The sequence below is a fragment of the Mobula birostris genome, chromosome 18, assembly GCF_030028105.1.
Source record: "Mobula birostris isolate sMobBir1 chromosome 18, sMobBir1.hap1, whole genome shotgun sequence".
Lineage (NCBI taxonomy): Eukaryota > Metazoa > Chordata > Chondrichthyes > Myliobatiformes > Myliobatidae > Mobula > Mobula birostris.
Genome location: NC_092387.1, coordinates 17,618,209 through 17,637,527, shown reverse-complemented (window position 1 = coordinate 17,637,527; position 19,319 = coordinate 17,618,209). Strand labels below are relative to the sequence as shown.

Genomic DNA, 19,319 nt, shown 5'->3' with positions numbered 1-19,319 from the left:
GTATCCACCCTGAATAATATATTTTTCTTCTTAAGACACTTTGCTTGTTTTGACCTCCCCTGCCAGGCAGACACCCTTCCTCCCCACCTTACCAATGCTCTAATCATCTTGAATCCCTCAAGAAAAACATGCAAGATCTTTTATGCCTACTGTAACCTGGGCTCATTATTTAACCTTTTTGTTTACGTGGAAAGGAACACTGAACTAACAACGAGCAGTTGAATGTGCCCGGAGGGGTCTCTCGCCGGATGTCTTCATACTCCTCAAAGATTCCCCTCTTCTGAACGGTGTTGACGTGGTCTAGCAGCTCTTCCACTGTCATCCCTTCTAGCCCCGGCACGTGTACGGACACTTCATCCTTCGGGAAGCCTGCGATGAGCTCGTCCAGCGAGTCAGTGTGTCCATTTGGTGACATTAAAAACTGCTTGTTCCAGCTGGAATGGTCCAATTTCAGGGTCCCACCTAAGTGCTCAGGCAGGCAATCCCTGGGGAGGTACAGTTTCAGCTCGTATGTCTTCACCATTTGCACCTACAACAGAATGACAAAATAGGGTCAATGCAGTTCCTACGTCTAATTCTGGGCAACAAAATTGATGCTAAAATGTTAGTTGGAGCTGCAATGATTTTGGCAGTTCCAAGAACCAGTCATTTTAAACAAAGATCTTCTAAACAATGGGATCACAGCAGTAGGAAAAGGAATCAGGCTCAAAGTTACAGGCTTCGATTACATTGTTGAGCTTTGGAGTCTTGATGTGTGGCAGGTTTTAATTTTACTAATGTGTTTACAGGGCTCCTTCAACAAGTTGCTGGGCTATGCAAGATGCCCGACTAGCTGATTTCAGATAGGGAAGTCACAGTAGGCTTCAAGAGCTTGGTGTTTGGAAAGGTGAGGAATGATAATCAAGTGATTGAGATCTGAGGGACCAAACCCTCCAACAATTCCAGATGGGGAGAAAGGCCTCGACATACCCACCTCCTGAAATTCTGCTTAGCAACCCAGGCATGAAGGGAATAGCAGCATAGTGGTCAAGAAACTAGCTTGCATCTACTGGGATGAATTAGTGACCTTAAGACACAAGTTCAAATTCCAGCCCCACATTGGTGAATTTAAAATCAGTTCATTAAATAAGTTGGTAATATAAAGCTTTGATCAGTAATAGTGACAAAGAACCCCAATATAAAAACTTAGGGTTCATGAGCACCCTTCATTCTCAGAAGGAAATTGGCCATTCTAATCCATGCCAATGACTTGTAGCTGCTCTTCATCACTCCCTTTAAGGACAGTTAGTTTGGGAAGTAAATGCTGGGCATCTTTATGAGCAAAAGTAAACTTCACTATTGCTCTTGCACTTGTATTTACTACTCAACACTCCCCCGCCTCCAATTTGCTCAGGCTGACTTTCTGGACTTTACATTGGTACACTGGCATCCCATTGGCTTTTCTTGGACCTCCCTTCAAACTTTTCAGAAAAAGAATGTAGCTAAAGATGTTACTCTGCTCATTTTGTCTATACCAACCCTTTATTCCAGTCCCACTTCTCACTAAGAATTGTACTAATCTCTGTCTTCATCCTTGCTCCTCTATTTCAAACATTGATTTAATTTCCCGTAAAATGGTGACTGCTCTCCACTGCAACAGTCCTTAAGTGAAACTCCTTTGGTTACATCCATTTTAATGGCCGGTCGAGATACAGAAATTCATCCTTCCAGAATTAACAAATTACTATCCAAAAATTTGAGACACAAATGCAAAAAAAAGTAAATAAACCAACATAAGATTTATTTTTCTTGATTCGCATTCCTTGACACATGTGCAGATGATACAACTTTGTATTACAGAAAATTGCAATACAGTCCGTTTTTCAGGAATGTGACCCCCCCCGCAACAACTTTTCATAAGAAATTCCTCTCATGCTGTACTATACATTATTCAAACAGTTTAAGATCCTGTGGTGGTTTGATAGGGTAGATGTTGGGATGGTTTCATTTGGGAAAGACATGAACAAGGGGTTATAATTATAAGATAAGGGACAGTCACTTAAACCGAGGCGTGGAGAAGTATTTTCTCTCAAGAAAAGTTAATCTCTGGAATTCTCTACCTCTGAGGCTAATGGAGACTAGATCATTAAAGATAAATAGTAGGCCCTCCATTGGTCAGGTTATCATGGATGATACATCCCAGCTGTGTCGATACACAAGCCAGTAAGCAAGCCTGGGGAGTAGGATATGGAGAGTTGCCCATGCCACAGGCTCCCCCTCTCCATGCAGCTGATGAATCCAAAGGAACAACAGAGACCAATACAACTTAACACCAGCGGCAGTCAGTCAGTGTCGAACTCAATGTAGGACTGCCTTAGGGACTCCAGCTCCAGATTTTTTCTTGGGGTTCACTCCCAAAGCCTTCCCCATGAGTGGGTATAGCCTCAAGGCAGAGGGGTTTGAGATTAGAGTTTTCCTTCTCCTCGATTAGCTGTCAGCCTCGCTTTCCTGAAGCGACTGGTTTTAAGGTGCCAATAATCTGCCTTTGCCCCTTCTCCTGTCAGTAAAAACAGTTTTGCCAGGTTTAGTAGCTAAGCCACATGTGAAGGCCACGAGCTGGACTTGGTTGTCAGAGGCTATTTGAGGCACACACCATTGAGAGCTTTTAATAGGTTGTGGAGCTTATCCCCACCTCTCCCTGACAAGGAACTAATATATAGGAAGGAGATAGATAAAGGAGATCGAGGAATGCAAGATGATGGGGAACTGTCACAGAAGAGAAGGCAAGGCCAGCATAGATCAGCCATCAACATATTGTACAGTGGGGAAGGCTTGAGGGGACTGGTGGCCTAACCTGCTTGTTTTTTCTTGCGTTCGTATGACCACAGATTTGGCGAGACTTCATTCCAACTGTAAACTTGCGCTTTAAAGAAATTCTGTCCATATATCAACGTCTTACCTATCAACCAGCTGACTGAATTGAAATTAGGCCAGATTGAGCCCAGGGATACGTCACGTATTGTATTTATAAAGACAATTCTAAATATTAAAAAAAATTAGAAAGTACAACATTTATCACCCATCTTGAAATGACCTCAAAAAGCTATTAGTAAGGCTTCTTGAACCTTGCAACAAAGGAGCCTGTTATACATTGTTCTGGCCCACTTTTTGATGGTCTGACTGTCAATGGAAGTTAACCTTTCAAATTTTAGAAACCCTCAAGTAAGATAAGTATAGAGATGCATTTTTGTTTCATTTTCTTGGCTGATGTCTCAAGAGTAGAGTCTATTCACTTTGCTTTTTTTTAAATTTTCTGGGTCAAAGAAATTTCATGTAATTTGTTAAACTAAGAAAAACAAACATGCATGATTTTCTTCAAAGAAAGGTGCAATTAGTTAAATAACCAGGTGGTACGACTGGGACTTCTGAGCAGATGAAAAAAATGTTGATTCAATATGGATGAATCAAAACAGCTCATAATCTAAAGTGATACACATTTGATTGCTGTGCCCTCTTTAATTCAGGAAGCAAGTTAAGTTTGAACAGGTTTTTCCTTTACAATGCAGCAAACTAAAAACCGACTCTTTCTATGGTTCTGTATTTAGTATACTATTGTTGTGCTAGGTTTTTAAAGCACCATTTTACAGGCCACAGTTTTCATTACTGCAACTGAACACCAAGATTGAACAATGACATAAATTTTGTAATGTCAAATTTTCCCATGAGTACAATTAGAAAGGTCTTTCCAGCCGCCTACATATCTGTACTTTTAGCTCCCACTGGATGTCAGGAGGCCAATAGAGAGATTGCACCTTCCTGTTTTTGAGTTCTATCCTTATTACTTCAGTGGACAAGCCCTCTGTTTGTCCTTCCTGAATACTGCTGCGCCATTCTCCCTGATTAGCAATACAACTCCTCCACCTTCTTTTACCTCCCTCAGATCAGCATCAGGTTTAATAGCACTGGCATATGTCGTGAAATTTGTGGTTATGCGGCAGCAGTACAGTGCAATACATAATAAATGCTATAAATTACAGTAAAATATATATATTTTAAAAGTTAATTTCAATAAGTAGTGCAAAAAGAGAAAATAAAGTAGTGAGGTAGTGTTCATGGGTTCAATATCCATTCAGAAATCTGATGGCAGAGGGGGAGAAGCTGTTCCTGAATCGTTACGTGTGTGCCTTTAGGCTCCTGTACCTCCTCTTTGATGGATGCCATCTTTTTGAGGCATTGCTCCTTAAAGATGTTCTGGATACTGGGGAGACTAGTGCCCACGATAGAACTGACTGAGTTTACAACTTTCTGCAGCTTATTTCGATCCTGTGCAGTGCACCCCGCCCCTCACCAACCCCATACCAGACGGTGATGCAGCCATTTGGAATCCTTCCCTATCAGGTCTGAAACATCGAGATCCTGCAACCTACTTGAGGTTTATAAAATTATGATTCAGAGTCAGGTTTAATATCACTGACATATATTGTGAAATTTGTTATTTTGAGTATCAGTACAATACAGTACATAAAAATACTATAAATTACAATAAGAAATGCATACAAAAATAATTAGTGCAAAAAGAGAGCAAAAATAGTGAGGTAATGTTCATTGTCTATTCAGAAATCTGATATTGGAGGGGAAGAAACCACTCCTCAAACATTGTGTCTCTGCTTTCAGGCTCCTGTAACTCCTTCTTGATAATAGCAATGAGAAGAAGGCCAGTCTTGAGGGATGGCAGCCCTTAACGATGGACGCTACCTTTCTGAGGCATCGCCTTTTGAAGATGTCCTCTTTGCTGGGGGTGCTATGGAGCTGGATAGATGCCCTGAACACGCTGGCAGGGATCAAAGGGGAAGAAAATATAATAGTGACCTTCAGGTGGCTTTTAAATAAGCACACGATAATTAATACGGGATATGGATCATGTGCAGGCAGAACTGATTAGTTTAATTTGGCATTGTGTTAGCACAGACATTGTAGGATGAAGAGCCTGTCCTTGTACTGTACAATTCTATTCTATGTTCTAAGATCTGAAACCTGCTATGTAGATTTACATGGTTTTGGTTTTACGATTGCTTTATGATGATTATTTGCTTTTGGGGATGAAAAACTATTGCTCCTTTAACCTTTATCGCCAAAAAACTAAATGGGAAGAAGGTATGCCTCCTTTGTATGGAGAATTCCTTGACCCAACATGAACGTCTGGGCAGCAAACATCAAAATGGAAGTATTGGCTTTGGAAAGAATGGAGAGCAGATTCGCTGCATAAGGGTTAAACAGAGAAGCTATTGCTCCTGACTCAGAATCCAGAATAAGGGAAAAATACTTTAAAATTAGGGCCAAGATATTTAAGAGGGAACTCAAGAAATATTTTTCCTGTACAAACAGTAGGTACAATCTGTTGTGCACAAAGGCTCTGGTTTCATGACCAACTAAAAATTTCAAAGCTGAAAGATATACAATTGATAAAAACATCCATCCAATCTATCCATCGTTCCTTTCTGATCTTGGAGTCATTAAGAATTCTGAATTAATTTCAGTATTTTTACCCTGCTTATGTATTCATCTCAGTTGTAGCTATTGTTGCTACTACTAATTTTCTGAAGAGTTGCAAATGGAGTTCAGCATGGTGCAATGACCCATTTTAGACCTCATGATGGAAGGGGGTGCCATTGATGAAGCAGCTGAAGATTGCTGGTCCAGAACATGGTTGTGAGGAGCTACTGCAATGATATCCAGTGGCTGGTGTGATTGACCTCCAATAACTATAACCATCTTCCTTTGTGCAAAGCACGACTCCAATCATTGTAAAGTTTTCTCCTTGATGTCCTTTCAGATTTAAATGTACTTGATGCCAGTCTTGCTCAAACACTGCCTTGATGTTAATGAAGAAACAAGAAATGCATATCCAGGAATAGTACCTGAATTAAACAGAGTGTGGTGAGTGAGAGCCCATCAGTTCAGTGAGCAGTCTAGAACATGAGCTTCTCCAGAGATCATTTCAATTCTTTAGCTATCTCTTTAAGTACGGCGATGAAATTGAAACAGCATTATTACTTCCTCTCTAGAATTTAACACTTTGGTCCAAGTTTGAACTAAGGCTACCAATGGGGTCAGGATGCCAATGGATGTGGTGAGCAGGAATCGTTGTGCACCACTATTAGGGCTATCCTCCATCATTTTGCTGATGAAGATGAGCAGACTTAGGCAGTGATTAGCCAGATTAGATCCAATCTGATTTTTGTGAAAAAGGATATACGTAGGAAATTTCCAGCAAATCTGGTTGATGCCAATAGTGTAAATGTGCAAGGCATACAACTATTCTAGGGCGCAGGTCTTCAGCACTATAGCCGGGCTTCTATCTGATTCCATGACCTTTGATGTATGCATCCAGAGTCTCAACCAGTTCTTGATACCGTGGGGAGTGAATCAAATTAGTTAAAGACAGACTTCTTTGATGAAGGATACCTCAGGAGGAAGCTGAGAGGGATCACCAGTTCAGCACTTCTGACTGAACATGGTTGTTCTGCTGTGTGCCCTGTCACTACCGAAGATGAAGATGTTTTTGGAGACACAACATCTGTTCTCCACCAACATTTTGTGTGTGTTGCTCATGATTTTCAGCATCTGCAGTATCTCTTGTGTTTACCATTCACAGCTCCTGTGTAGTCAGTTTAAAAGGTTTCCTTCCCATTTAATTCCTGACAACTATCACTGAAGGCTCTTCGTGGGGGGGGTCACGTGGGGACTTGGTATGGAGTAGACGTGTGTCCTGGGAGCTGCGCCTACCTTCACCTTTTGCCTCACCCAAATAGCAGTTCATTCTTATTTTTTAAGTGACTGAAGTGAGCTGTAACGGGCTGAACGAAATGACGAAGCCAGGTAAAGGGAAGAAACAAGGGCAAGGGTTCTGCGAAGCTAGCGGGCCCAGGAGAAGCTAAAGCTAATGCTGCTAGTGCCCCAGTCCCAACTACCATTGAAGAAGTCCTTGTTTCAGTAAACAAGCTGTACAGTTTGGTAGACGGGAGACATGCAGAGGATAATAAATCAACCATGAACCTAACAGCAGCTCTAACCGAAGTCAGTAAGCGTGTTTCTTTAATGGAGGATACCGCCGAGTCGTATGAGAGGCGAATTGAAGAGTTGGAGAGGCGGCTTGATAGCCTAATATCCCAAAACACGCAGCTACAGGCTAAAGTGGATGACCTTGAAGCTCGGTCTCGCTGTCAAAACATTCACATTATCGGGGTTCAGGAGAAAGCCGAAAACAATAAGCCGATAGAATTTGTAGCCACGTTGCTTCCAAAGTTGCTGGGGGAAGAACATTTTCACCAACCGATTGAAGTGGACGGTGCCCGCCGGAGCCCAGCACCTGCTAAGAATGGTAGGCCAAGAGCTATTATTGCGAGGCTACACCATTACCAGGTTAACGAGCTGGTGCTACAGTTGGCTAGGGAGAGAGCTCCGCTGCTACGTGACAGGCGTCCGGTGTTCATTTACCCGAATTTAACCTCGGCTACCACGAGGAAACATCAGGATTTTCAGCACATTAAGGAGAAATGCAAAGCCAGGAAAATTGGGTGTGGATTCCAGTATCCGGTGAGGTTTGTGGTTACAGTTAACAACAGCACCAGTACATTCAGCACTGCAGTTGAAGCGGAGGAGTTCCTGAGCCGAGAAGTTAAAGATTGGCATTCGGACACCATATCAACCTAAAAACGGATTAACGTTGGGTTACTGGATTCGTCGTTGATTGATAGTGGCTTCATCTGGAGACTGTTTGTTATGTTCAGCGCATGAGGAACTGAAAAATAAGCTCACACTCAGATGTGGGTGAGGACTGACTGTTATTGTTTATTTTTATATTTCATAGGGTATTTGTGAAGAGGTGTTTCTCCCGTGTTTAGTGAGTAATGGGTAGTTATCTCGCTATTCCGGGCCATGTGTTGGCTCTTGGATATAGCTTTGACTCTAGGTTAGGGGGATGGAAGTACTACTCTTGGTGTGTTTTTATTTTTGAGAGGGTTTTTTGTGTTTCTCCAGGGGTTGTTACAGCACATCTATTTGTTCGAGTTACAGTTTGTGTTATGCCATGACCATACAGCATTTTTGCTTTGTTAAGCAGCAGATATGACACCTAATTCGCACATGCACAGCATTGGTGAGACTAAACTTGTCAGCTGGAATGTATGGGGGATGAATAGTCCGCTGAAGAGAGGGAAGGTGTATGCACATCTTCATACACTCAAAGCTGATATTTGTTTTCTCCAAGAAACACATGTTAAGAAAACAGCAGCGAAAGTGCTTTGTCCTTCCTGGGCATCTCAGGTCTACCAGTCGAATTTTAGTACTAAAACTAGAGGTGTTGCAATCCTAATAAAAAAACTATACAGTTCATTCACACACAAACTATCGCTGACCTGAGGGGCAGATATGTAATAGTAGGTGGAATATTAAATTCTATACCATTGACACTAGTGAATGTGTACGGGCCTAACTTTGATGATACATTTTTTTTCAGGACCTCTTTAAGGCCATGCCTAATCTGTCTGACTCTAACATAGTTGTAGGTGGAGACTTTAATTGTATCTTAAACTCCCTCCTAGATAGACAACGTCCCCAAGTTTGTTCAATTAAAAATAGCATAACACTTAATAATCTCATGCAACCGTATAACATTGTGGATATTTGGAGGCTTCTTAATCCCACGAGGAAGAATTTCTCATATTTCTCCACAGTACATAAATCCTACTCTAGGATTGATTATTTTCTGTTAGATTTGAAATTGGTCTCGTCAGTAGTCGGTTGCACTCACCATAATATACTTATATTGGATCATACTCCTGTCTCCCTTATACTCAAACTGAACCACAAAAGAGGTGACTATAGCTGGCATTTAAATAATGCTTTGTTAAAGGATAAGGATTTTTGCTCTTATCTTTCAGATAAAATAGATCTATACTTAAGCACCAATGATGTGGGCGGTGTTGATGATTCCACTCTTTGGGAGGCCATGAAGGTGGTTATTAGAGGTTGCATAATAGCGTATGAGACAGCGGAAAAAAGATGATTCAAGAAAAGGTTAACTGAAATAGATGATCAGTTGGCAAATCTGGAAGCTTCTTACAAAATAAACCAGGAAGTAGAATTACTTAATAAGATTACTGCTTTACGGTATGAGTATAATTCTATAATGTCCAAGAGTGCTTCAAAACTACAGACACAAGTCAGACAGAGGTAGTTTGAGCTTGGTGAAAAGCCCCATAAGTTACTAGCCCGTCAGTTAAGACAGATGCAGGCCTCCAGGGCCATACATCGTATAAAGGCGAACGATGGCTTTTTATTGACGGATCTGGAAAAAATTAATAAGTGTTTTGCGGAGTTCTATGCTAATGTTTACCAGTCACAAGGCAGTCCGGATGCTGAAGCTATGGAAGCATTCTTTGATAATCTGAATCTGCCCATGCTGTCAACAGATTCAGTAAATACACTTGATGCTGACATAAGCCTAGATGAGATCAAGAAGGTCATCTCTTTCCTCCCCGATAATAAGACAGCGGGTCCGGATGGTTATAGCATGGAATTCTTCAAAGTATTTGGTCCAAAATTGTCACCTCTGCTCTTACGAATGTTGAATCACTCTAGGATAGCTTCCAGATTGCCACCCACTTTATGTAAAGCTAATGTTTCTCTGATTCCAAAACCAGGCCGTGATCCCAAGGTGGTTTCATCATATCGTCCCATTTCGCTGCTGTCCATTGAAACCAAAATTCTTGGGAAAGTCCTGGCCAATAGGTTAAAAGAATGCATTTGTTCTATTATTCATCCAGATCAAACTGGCTTTATGCCAGGTAGACATATGTATTTTAATTTGCATTGTCTTTTCAATATTTTATATACAAAACATGCAGAAGAGGTTGTAGTCATTTCGTTAGATGCACAATTTGCATTTGACCAAATGGAATGGCCGTATATGATGTTTGCACTTAAGAAATTTGGATTTGGACCATCTTTCATTAAATGGATTGAGATAATTTATTCACACCCATCTGCTTCTGTTATCACTCATCAGAATATTTCCTCCCCTTTTGCAGTTCATCGTGGGACTCGTCAAGGCTGCCCCCTTTCTTCGTTTTTGTTTGTGCTTATCATTCAGCCACTGGCTGTTAGCATCAGACTGGACCCTTTGATATCTCCCATTAATATGCATGGACATAAACATCACCTTTCGTTGTACACTGACAATGTCCTTTTATATATCTCCAGCCCACAAACATCAATATCCGCACTTCTGACTCAGATTAATAATTTTGGTAGTTTCTCAGGTTTCTCTATTATTTGGGATAAGAGTGAACTAATGCCAGTCACTGCAGTGATTAATACAGCGTATTTACAGTCCATTCCCTTTAAAATAACTTACAATAACTTTTCCTATCTTGGTGTGACTATTACAAAAAACCCAGATGACCTTTTGCAAGTGAATTGGTGAAACAAAGTTGAGCAGGTTGAACACAATATTGACTTTTGGAAAAGCCTTCCAATTTCTTTGGTGGGGAGGGTTAACGCAATCAAGATGATTGTACTGCCATGATTTTTTTCATCTTTTCCAGTCAATTCCATGTTTTATTCCCCTGTCATATTTTAAGCAATTGGATTCAATTATTATACCCTTCATTTGGAATTATAAAGCCATTAGAATTACTAAAAAACACTTGTCAAAGCCCAAGGAAGCAGGTGGTTTTGCCCTACCGGACATTAAAATGTATTACTGGGCTGCCCACCTATCCATTCTTGCATGGTGGAAAAAAGGTCCAACCTCTACCTCCGACTCGCCCAGCATGGTTACTCAAAGACTGAATGCTTTGTAAGAAGACTTCCTTACCAGCTCTCCTTAATAGCCCCACTGCAGTTAATAAGTCACATTTTAGTAACAGCTTCGTGGTTGGCAGCACTATAAGAATTTGGAAGCAGATTCAACTACACAATAAGGCCCCAAAAACTTATATTGATACTCCGATTTGTGACAATCATTCCTTTTTGCCTGGCCTGAATGATACTGTTTTTCTACCTGGAAACAGAGAGGCATCTATTGTGTAGGTGACCTATATATTAATGGAAACTTTGCCTCATTTGTGCAGTTACAAGCAGTTTACAATATCCCTGCATCTAGTTTTTTTTAAATATTTACAAATTTGAAATTATGTTAGGAAATATATACCTAACTTGAAGTTTTAGACAAACATCAGTCTCTGGAGGCAATAAATAAATTTGATCCTGTTACTTGTAGTGCGGTTTCCAATTTTTATCAGATCCTACATGATGGAGCTCGGGTGAATACTGCAGGTTTTAAACAGGCATGGGTGGATGAATTGGGTATAGAACTGCCAGAGGAGGTCTGGGGTGAGTGTTTAAAGAGTATGATTGTTCGGTCAACGTCAGACACAGACTTATACAGTTCAAAATAATACATAGACTCCATTATTCCAAAGAAAAGTTGCACAATTTCTACTCTGATGTTTCACCAGTTTGTAACAGATGTAAATCTGTGAACAGTAACTTGTCACATTCATTCTGGTCATGTTGTAAGCTTTATGCATACTGGAAAAGTATTTTTCACTGTTTCTCTTGAGGCTTTTGGGAAGCGGTGGGAACCAGACCCGCTCATAGCCATGCTTGGAGCAACAAGCTCCCTATCTTCAGCCAATATGTATGAAAATATGGCTGTATTATTTGGAATGGTGATTGCTAAGAAGTTAATCTTGCAAATGTGGAAAATGGACTCTGTGCCTACGTACGATCTGTGGCTGAGAGAACTGGCAAATTCTCTACGTTTGGAGAGACTGAGACTATGTAATGAGGACAGAGGGGACATCTTTGAAAGGATATGGGGCCCTGTATTGGACTTTCCCACAGGGTGAGGACTGAGGCTTTTTTGGTGCAGTGTATGTTTACTTTTGCCTTTATATTTTTCTCCCTTTTGCTGTTCAATATTTAATTTGATTTTGTTATGGTTGTGGTTTTTTTTTGTGTTTTTTGTTTGTTTGTAATAAATAAAAATAAAAATAAATAATTGTAATTTTTAAAGAATAAAAGATCTTTTATCGGGAAAAAAAATGAAGGCACTTCAATATTTAAACAGGCTAATATATTCTACCACTGGTATATAGTTCAATGAAACTCTAATGAAAAAGTGGAAGGATTTGACTTCACAATGTCAATCATGCAACTCTACTGGCACTTCCTAATTTTCCGCAGCTACAAAAGTTGTCGAGGAAATTTAAGATTTAATTTGAACGTTACTCTCCTTTATTGGGAGACTCCTTGCAATTTCCTCAGCTAGACTTTAAGAGTTAAAACTTGCAGTGGTGACATTTGTGAGCTGCCCCCAGCGCATCTTTGATTGTTAATGCAAACGAGCCGTTTCACTGCATGCTTCGATGTGCATGTGGTAAATAAATCTGAATGAATTGCACTGGATACCACTTAGAAAGTGGCAGGTTTTTATTGATTTGGCAATTAAACATATGTGCATTAAGCATAACCTTTTGCAAGAGTGAACTAGCTCACTAATTATGTAGTCACTCATCCCACAAGGCACAGCTCCATCTGTGGTATAGTCTGTGGGTCCACATTGCCCTTCTCTGCCACCTTCGAATCAGAGCACAGGCAAGACCACCTCAATCCCAAGGGACTACTGAAGACGGCAACTATTTACAAGATGTTTTCCTGAAGACTTATCGAAAAGATGAGGTGCGCATTGTTCCTATTCTGTTCCGAATATGTATTATGACAAAATACTGTTGAGCTGCAGCCACAGTAACTCCCACCATGTCCAGAGGCATTTCACAAGCTGTGTTGGCTACAGTTCTGTAGACTCCTGGCACAGTTCAGATGTGGTAAATAACAGATCATGACACAGAGAAACACTGTCCTAACAAGTCACAGTAGTCTTGAACCATAATATGTGCAGAGCAATAATTGGCTTTAACCTTCAGCCTTCTGTAATGAACTGCATCCCAGTGTGGAACAAGCAAACATTTTTAAGTTATGTAGGTAAGTGTAGCAGACAGCTTAGTACATTCTTGGTATATCTGGTCATTAAGGTAACACAGGAAGATCTGTCATTAATCTAGGATATATTTACAATATTTATGTATCTGCACTGATCATTGGAGGACAGCAGGAGAAAGCTGAAAATTACAGCTAACAAAGCAGATGATAGGAGTTTCACAAAGTTTGTACAGTACTCACTCTTTCCCGAAGCTTTTCTTTAAGAATTAAGCTTAGAACGGAATATGGGAATCGAAACCAGACAGGTGCCCCAACAATGAATACTTTTTTCAATCGAGCGGGAAAGGCTCCCTGAAAGTAGAAAGTTTGTGTTATAAATCAAATAATTAATGACTGATCATCTGAAGTAGATTGACTGACCCAAAAGTATGCTCTTCCAAGATAAAATACTGTGCTTTATGAGGATTTTATTTTACTTCTGAAGGAGTTTACCCTGACAGGAAGAGATTAGTCAAGGAGATCAGCTGCACACAGAACAAATACAGAGCTAATGCTGGAGCATCACTGCGTTGCCAGAAACAAAACCAGACAGGAAACAAAAGGAAGGGATCAAATAGAGTACAGCAAGAGGGTAAAGAAAAAGAACATTCATTAATGGGTTGTAGTCAAATTTTAGTTCAGTGACAAATGTCCACCCAAACTAAATTTCAAACAGTAGCTGACTAACAGCATTGTTCAACAGAGATGCTGATATTCATCTCCGGATGAAATAAGCAGGTTGTGAAACTGTGCCCCCACTCATCTGCAACATGAACTTTTGGCAGCAACACACCAAACAGGTCGTCACTCCTCACTGCTGTAGATGGACGAACAGTGGATGGCTTTTTAGTATTGGTTACATTCCCCAAGCAGCAAGGCCGATCAACACCTCCACCCACTAATCCACTCCACCATCACCACTTTATCATTTCCTGCCAGAGTCACCCTATGTACAGACACTACTGTGCTTAGCATCACTTAATAGATATACAATCAATGCTAAGCTATCTTACAGGACTTACTGCAATTTTTTATTATTGTGCTCTTTATCTTACTAGTTTCTTTGTTTTCTGCATCGGATCTGGAGTAACAATTATTTTCATCTCCTTTTCACTTGTGTACTGGAAATTACATTAAACAGTCTTGAAACTTGAATCTTTAATGTCATTGCTGTCACACGTACCGAGAAACAGGTTTTGCATGCCATCCATACAGATCATTTCATCAGCAGGGCACTGAGATAGTACAAGGGAAAAGCAAGAACAGATTGAAGTGTATGGTGTTGCAAATGGGAGGCGGAGGAGGAGGAGGAGGAGGAGGAAAGAGAATGGCCACCATCACCAACCATCAAGATTCAACACCTTCATTATATGAACCCTTCACCTAAATATTAATTTCACACTGTACTTGGCCTAAATGCAAATTCATCTGCACTTTAATTTCACCAGCAGATTGTGAAAAGTTGATAGCTGAGTCTGGGAAATATACCAAAGCAAACACTTCTGCTTCACTCAGTCAGAGGTACCTTGCTTTTTTCTCACTTATTTTACCCTGTGATAAAATCAAGATTCAAACACGAGGTCTGACACAAAATGACTCAATTTGAGAATTATAACCAAGGCTGCCGCGAAAAATATTTTAATGGACATATCAGTCCATGGTCTCCTCTACTGCCGCAATGAGGCCACACTCAGGTTGGAGGAGCAACACCTTACATTCCATCTAGGTAGCCTCTAACCTGATGGCAAGAACATCGACTTCTCAAATTTCCGTTAATTGCCCCCCCTTCACCATTCCTGTTTTCATCTCTCACCTATCTCCTTACCTGCCCATCATCAACCTCTGGTCCCCCTCCTCCTTCCCTTTCTTCCATGGTCTTCTACCCTCTCCTATCAGATTTCCCCTTCTCCAGTCATTTATCTCTTCAACCAATCAACTTCCCAGTTCTTTACTTCACCCCTCACCCTCTCCTGGTTTCACCTATAACCTACCGCCTTGTACTTCTTCCTCACCTCCTCCCACCTTCTTACTCTGACTTCTCCTCTTGCCTTCCAGTCCTAATGAAGGATCTCGGTCCAAAACGTCAACTGTTAACTCTTTTCCAAAGATGCTGCCTGGCCTGCTGATCTCTTCCAGTATTTTGTGTGTGTTGCTAGGATTTCCAGAATCTACAGATTTTCTCCTGTTTGAGTCTTATGAATGAAATATTATTTCATTTAAAATAAAGACAACCTCAACAACAAAGCAGGTTAGCTATTCAATGTACTCAGCAGGTCAAGCCACATCTTTGGGAAGAGAAACAGAATGAACGTTTCATGTTGAAGATGCTTTGTCAGAACTGGGAAGATGACGGGGGGGGGGTGTCTCTGATGGGGTAAAACTTAGGTGGACCATGGGGATCAGCTATAAACAAGGTTGCCTCATCAATGAGTAAATGGGAGCAGTTTTAGAGAGAGAACGTAGACAAAACAGTGGGGGAGTTTCAAAATGCAGAATAGGAGGGCAAGCCAGGCACATCAACTCCCAAAGCGGAAAGAAACAGACAAGCTTGGCCACAATCAAAGATGGACAACTGATGCAGGCAGAAATAAAGTTACCTAAAGTTGTAGCCTTCAATATTAAGTCCAGAGGCTGCAATGTACCCAGATGGATGATGAGGTACTGTTCTTCAAGCTTGCAATGGGCCTCATTTTAACAGTGCAGAAGGCCACAGACCAATAGGTCAGAGCAGGAATGGGATGGAGACTTAGAGATCAGCAATGGGAAGCTTGTGGCTACCCCTGTGGACTAAGAAAGTGATCACCCAATCTGAGTTCAATTTCATCAGTGTGGAGGAGACTACACTGTGAATGCCTAATGTAGTAACTAGATTGGAAGGACAATTGAATCGCTGCTTCACCTGGAAAGATTGTTTGGTTTCTGTATGGTGGAAAGGAAAGATAGTGAAAAGTGAAGAGTCAGAGATCTTCCATTCCTTTCCAGAATCTCTTTATCTTCATCTCAAAAGATAGGCTAGTTACTAACATCCATTACAAACCTATTGACTTCCACAGCTATTTCAACCACTCTTTGTTTCATTCTGTCTCATGGAGCAAAGACTGTTCCATTCCCTCTGCCATACTTGCTCTGATGATGAAAGTTTCAGTAGAGGTGTCTCTGAAATATCTTCCTTAATAGTGGTTTTCCCTTGACCATTGTTTACAATGACCTTGGCCACATCTCATTCATATCCCACATCTCTGCTCACACCCCTTCCCCTACCGGACAGAATATGTTGGTCAATGACAGCTGGTGACTTACCTTCAAAAGGTGAAGAATTTTTTTGCTAAGGTCATATTCAAAATTAGTGTACGCCGAGCCAGCCATATCGTAAATGAACACCAGCCCATTTCTCTGAGTTTCAAAACTGAGAAAACAAAAGTGCCACTAAAATTAGAACAATTGGAACAATGAACATTCCAGGAATTACTGGGAACAAAATAGCTTATGAAATGTTTTGCATGTGCTTTAAGTTTGTTGTTTTTTTAAATGTGATGCTTGGATAGGAAGGAATTACTCAGATAAGTGACATGGATGGCAAGAGTTGATTAAAACAAATTGATTATAGCTCTAATGCAGTTTCCTGAATCAGATGATAGAAAATCTAATCAAACTTGTCTGGAAATGACACGTTCAAGACGGCTACCACTTAAGATTTCAATTTTTAAAAATAAAAATTATAGTCTCACTAAAATTCAATAATCTTAGATTGCATACATTCTTTTCAAAAATGTTGCAAATTAATTTTGAACATGACTGTAATATTCCTAGGCATTGACATAATCTCATTCACACATCTATGTAAACACTGTAAACTGTTCCCAAAACCGTGCCGTCGGAATAAATTGCAACAAATTTAAAACTATTTTAAAATCATTTAATGCTAATATTGTAACTGTATATTTTAACCTTGTTTGTGAATTTTGCTGTAAATATTTCATTGCATTGTAGAAACTATCCAAAGATAAAGTCACTTTTTAAATTGGAGGGAGGAGAATAAATCTGAGTTATTGCTTGCAAAACAAAAAGTATACAAATGAGAAAAGCAAAGGAAGCAAAATTATATGTTTGGACCGAAGCTTTGGTTAATGAAACTTTGAAGCTTTGGATTTCTAACTTTGGTCAATAGATTATCTTACGAACTAGAAACGGTGACTTTCTCCATCTAATCACTTTCAAAAACAAATCAATCTGTGCAATAATTCACAGCTCCATAATTACATAACGTACTAGTTGGGCACAGGAGTACATTCAGCCAGAGACTCATTCCACCGAGATGCAACACTGAGCGTCATAGGAAGTCATTCCTGCCTGTGGCTATCAAACTTTACAACTCCTCCCTTGGAGGGTCAGACACCCTGAGCCAATAGGCTGGTTCTGGACTTATTTCCGTCTGGCATAACTTACATGTTATTATTTAATTATTTATGGTTTTCTATTGCTATATCTATACTCTATTCTTGGTTGGTGCAACTGTAACGAAATCCAATTTCCCTCGGGATCAATAAAGTATGTCTATCTATCTACTCCTTCCTGACCAATACAACTACAAAATTCTGTCTTAAATGTGTTTCTATCAGAATCTTGCCCAGGTATTTTGGAGAGTTCAGAAACAATGGCTCTTCATTAATTTTGCTCCAGAAATTACCAAGCATCTTTTTACTGGTTACTGCCACAATATTCTGATCTGGCTCAGAATAAATGACTGAAGGTAATTTAATAAAGAAGTCAGTTACTTGGCAATAATTAGAGCTTATTTTTCCTAAAAGTACAAAATTATTTAGCACAAGTTCTGAAATAAACTGGGATGATGTGAAATAAGTTCCATATTGGTTCTGCATTGCTGTTTGTTTATGGAACGCAACTACATGCGTCTGGTATCAAAAGAAATAGACAAAAATAAAAAAAGTACAGATCAGGAAATGTCAAATAAAGACAGAACATGCAGGAAACACTCAGTAGGCCAGGCAGCATTTGTGGAGAGAGAAACAGGAAACGTTTGAGGTGAAACAGGGATAAAAGAAAAACAAAATGGTTTTAAGTTGCAGAGAAGAGTTAGTGCTGGTGTGGATAGAACCAAGGGAATACCTGTAGTAAGCTAAGGCCAGGGTTGCTATTGGGATAAGATGCAGAGGTCTTCCAGTCAATGGGTTATTGGGTGCATTTACAAAAGAGGGTAAAAAGTTGAGAACTACAAAGCTGTCACACATGTTAAGTAAGTCAAGTCGCACTAATGGAGAGAGAAAAACTGAGCCAATATCATAGATGACCTATAGATGAAATTAAACGCAAACAACAGGAATTCTGCAGATGCTGGAAATTCAAGCAACACACATCAAAGTTGCTGGTGAACGCAGCAGGCCAGGCAGCATCTGTAGGAAGAGGTGCAGTCGACGTTTCAGGCCGAGACCCTTGCAACTAGAAACACTTGACACAAACAAGTTTATTTTAGTACTACATTTCTGTTGCTTCTAAGTTTCTTTGGAGTTCTGGTGTTATAATCCATGTTTCGGAAGCATACAGAAAGATTGACCAGGTGTAACAGTTTAGTAGCCTAAGCCTTGTTGTCATAGAAATGTATCTGTTGGTAAAATGGGTTTTTCATTTTTTGGAAGTTGGTTTTGGCAATGGCAATTCTTCTTTTTATTTCTACTTTACTTCTAGCATCTTGTGATATAAAGCTGCCAAGGTAATTAAAGCTGGTCTTTTGTTCAATCTCTTGGTTACTGATGTACAATTGGCAGTTAGGAGTATCCTGCTGTTTTGATGTTACCATACATTTGTTTTTTTTTTACAGTTGATGGTTAGACCAAAATCTGCACTTGTTTGTACTATCTTGTCTAGAAGGATTTGTAGATCTTCTGCAGCACTTGCTATTAGAGTGGTATCATCTGCAAATCTTATATTGTTGATGTTAACACCTCCAATTTTTATCCCATCTAGGTCTTCTATTTCACTGAGATTCATTTCACTATAGATATTAAATAATTCTGGTGAGGCAACACATCCCTGTCTAACTCTTTGAATTTTAGTCCAACTGCTTATATTATCATCAATTTTTACCGCCGCTGTTTAATTCCAATATAAATTTTGAAGCAGTTATTGGTCCCTTCCGTCAATATTTAGTTTAGCAAGAATTTGAAATAATTTTTCATGTTGCACTTCGTTTTTTTTTGTAATATCATTTTTATTGAATTTTCAAAAGGAATACATGAAAAAATAGAATCTACCCTTCCCCCCCCCATATATAGTCC

General features: G+C 39.9%; 1 protein-coding gene across 1 annotated transcript in view; it reads right to left on the bottom strand.

The window, feature by feature from the left end:
• The window catches only part of ptpn9a (protein tyrosine phosphatase non-receptor type 9a), a 236,184-nt gene that overhangs the window by 50,616 nt on the left and 166,249 nt on the right, over positions 1–19,319 (bottom strand). Inside the window, exons 5-7 of the mRNA XM_072282286.1 lie at positions 16,327–16,432; positions 13,228–13,338; positions 210–529 (exon numbers count right to left, since the gene is read on the bottom strand). Of these exons, the coding sequence (XP_072138387.1) occupies positions 210–529; positions 13,228–13,338; positions 16,327–16,432 (537 nt within the window). The remainder of the gene's footprint in view (positions 1–209; positions 530–13,227; positions 13,339–16,326; positions 16,433–19,319) is intronic.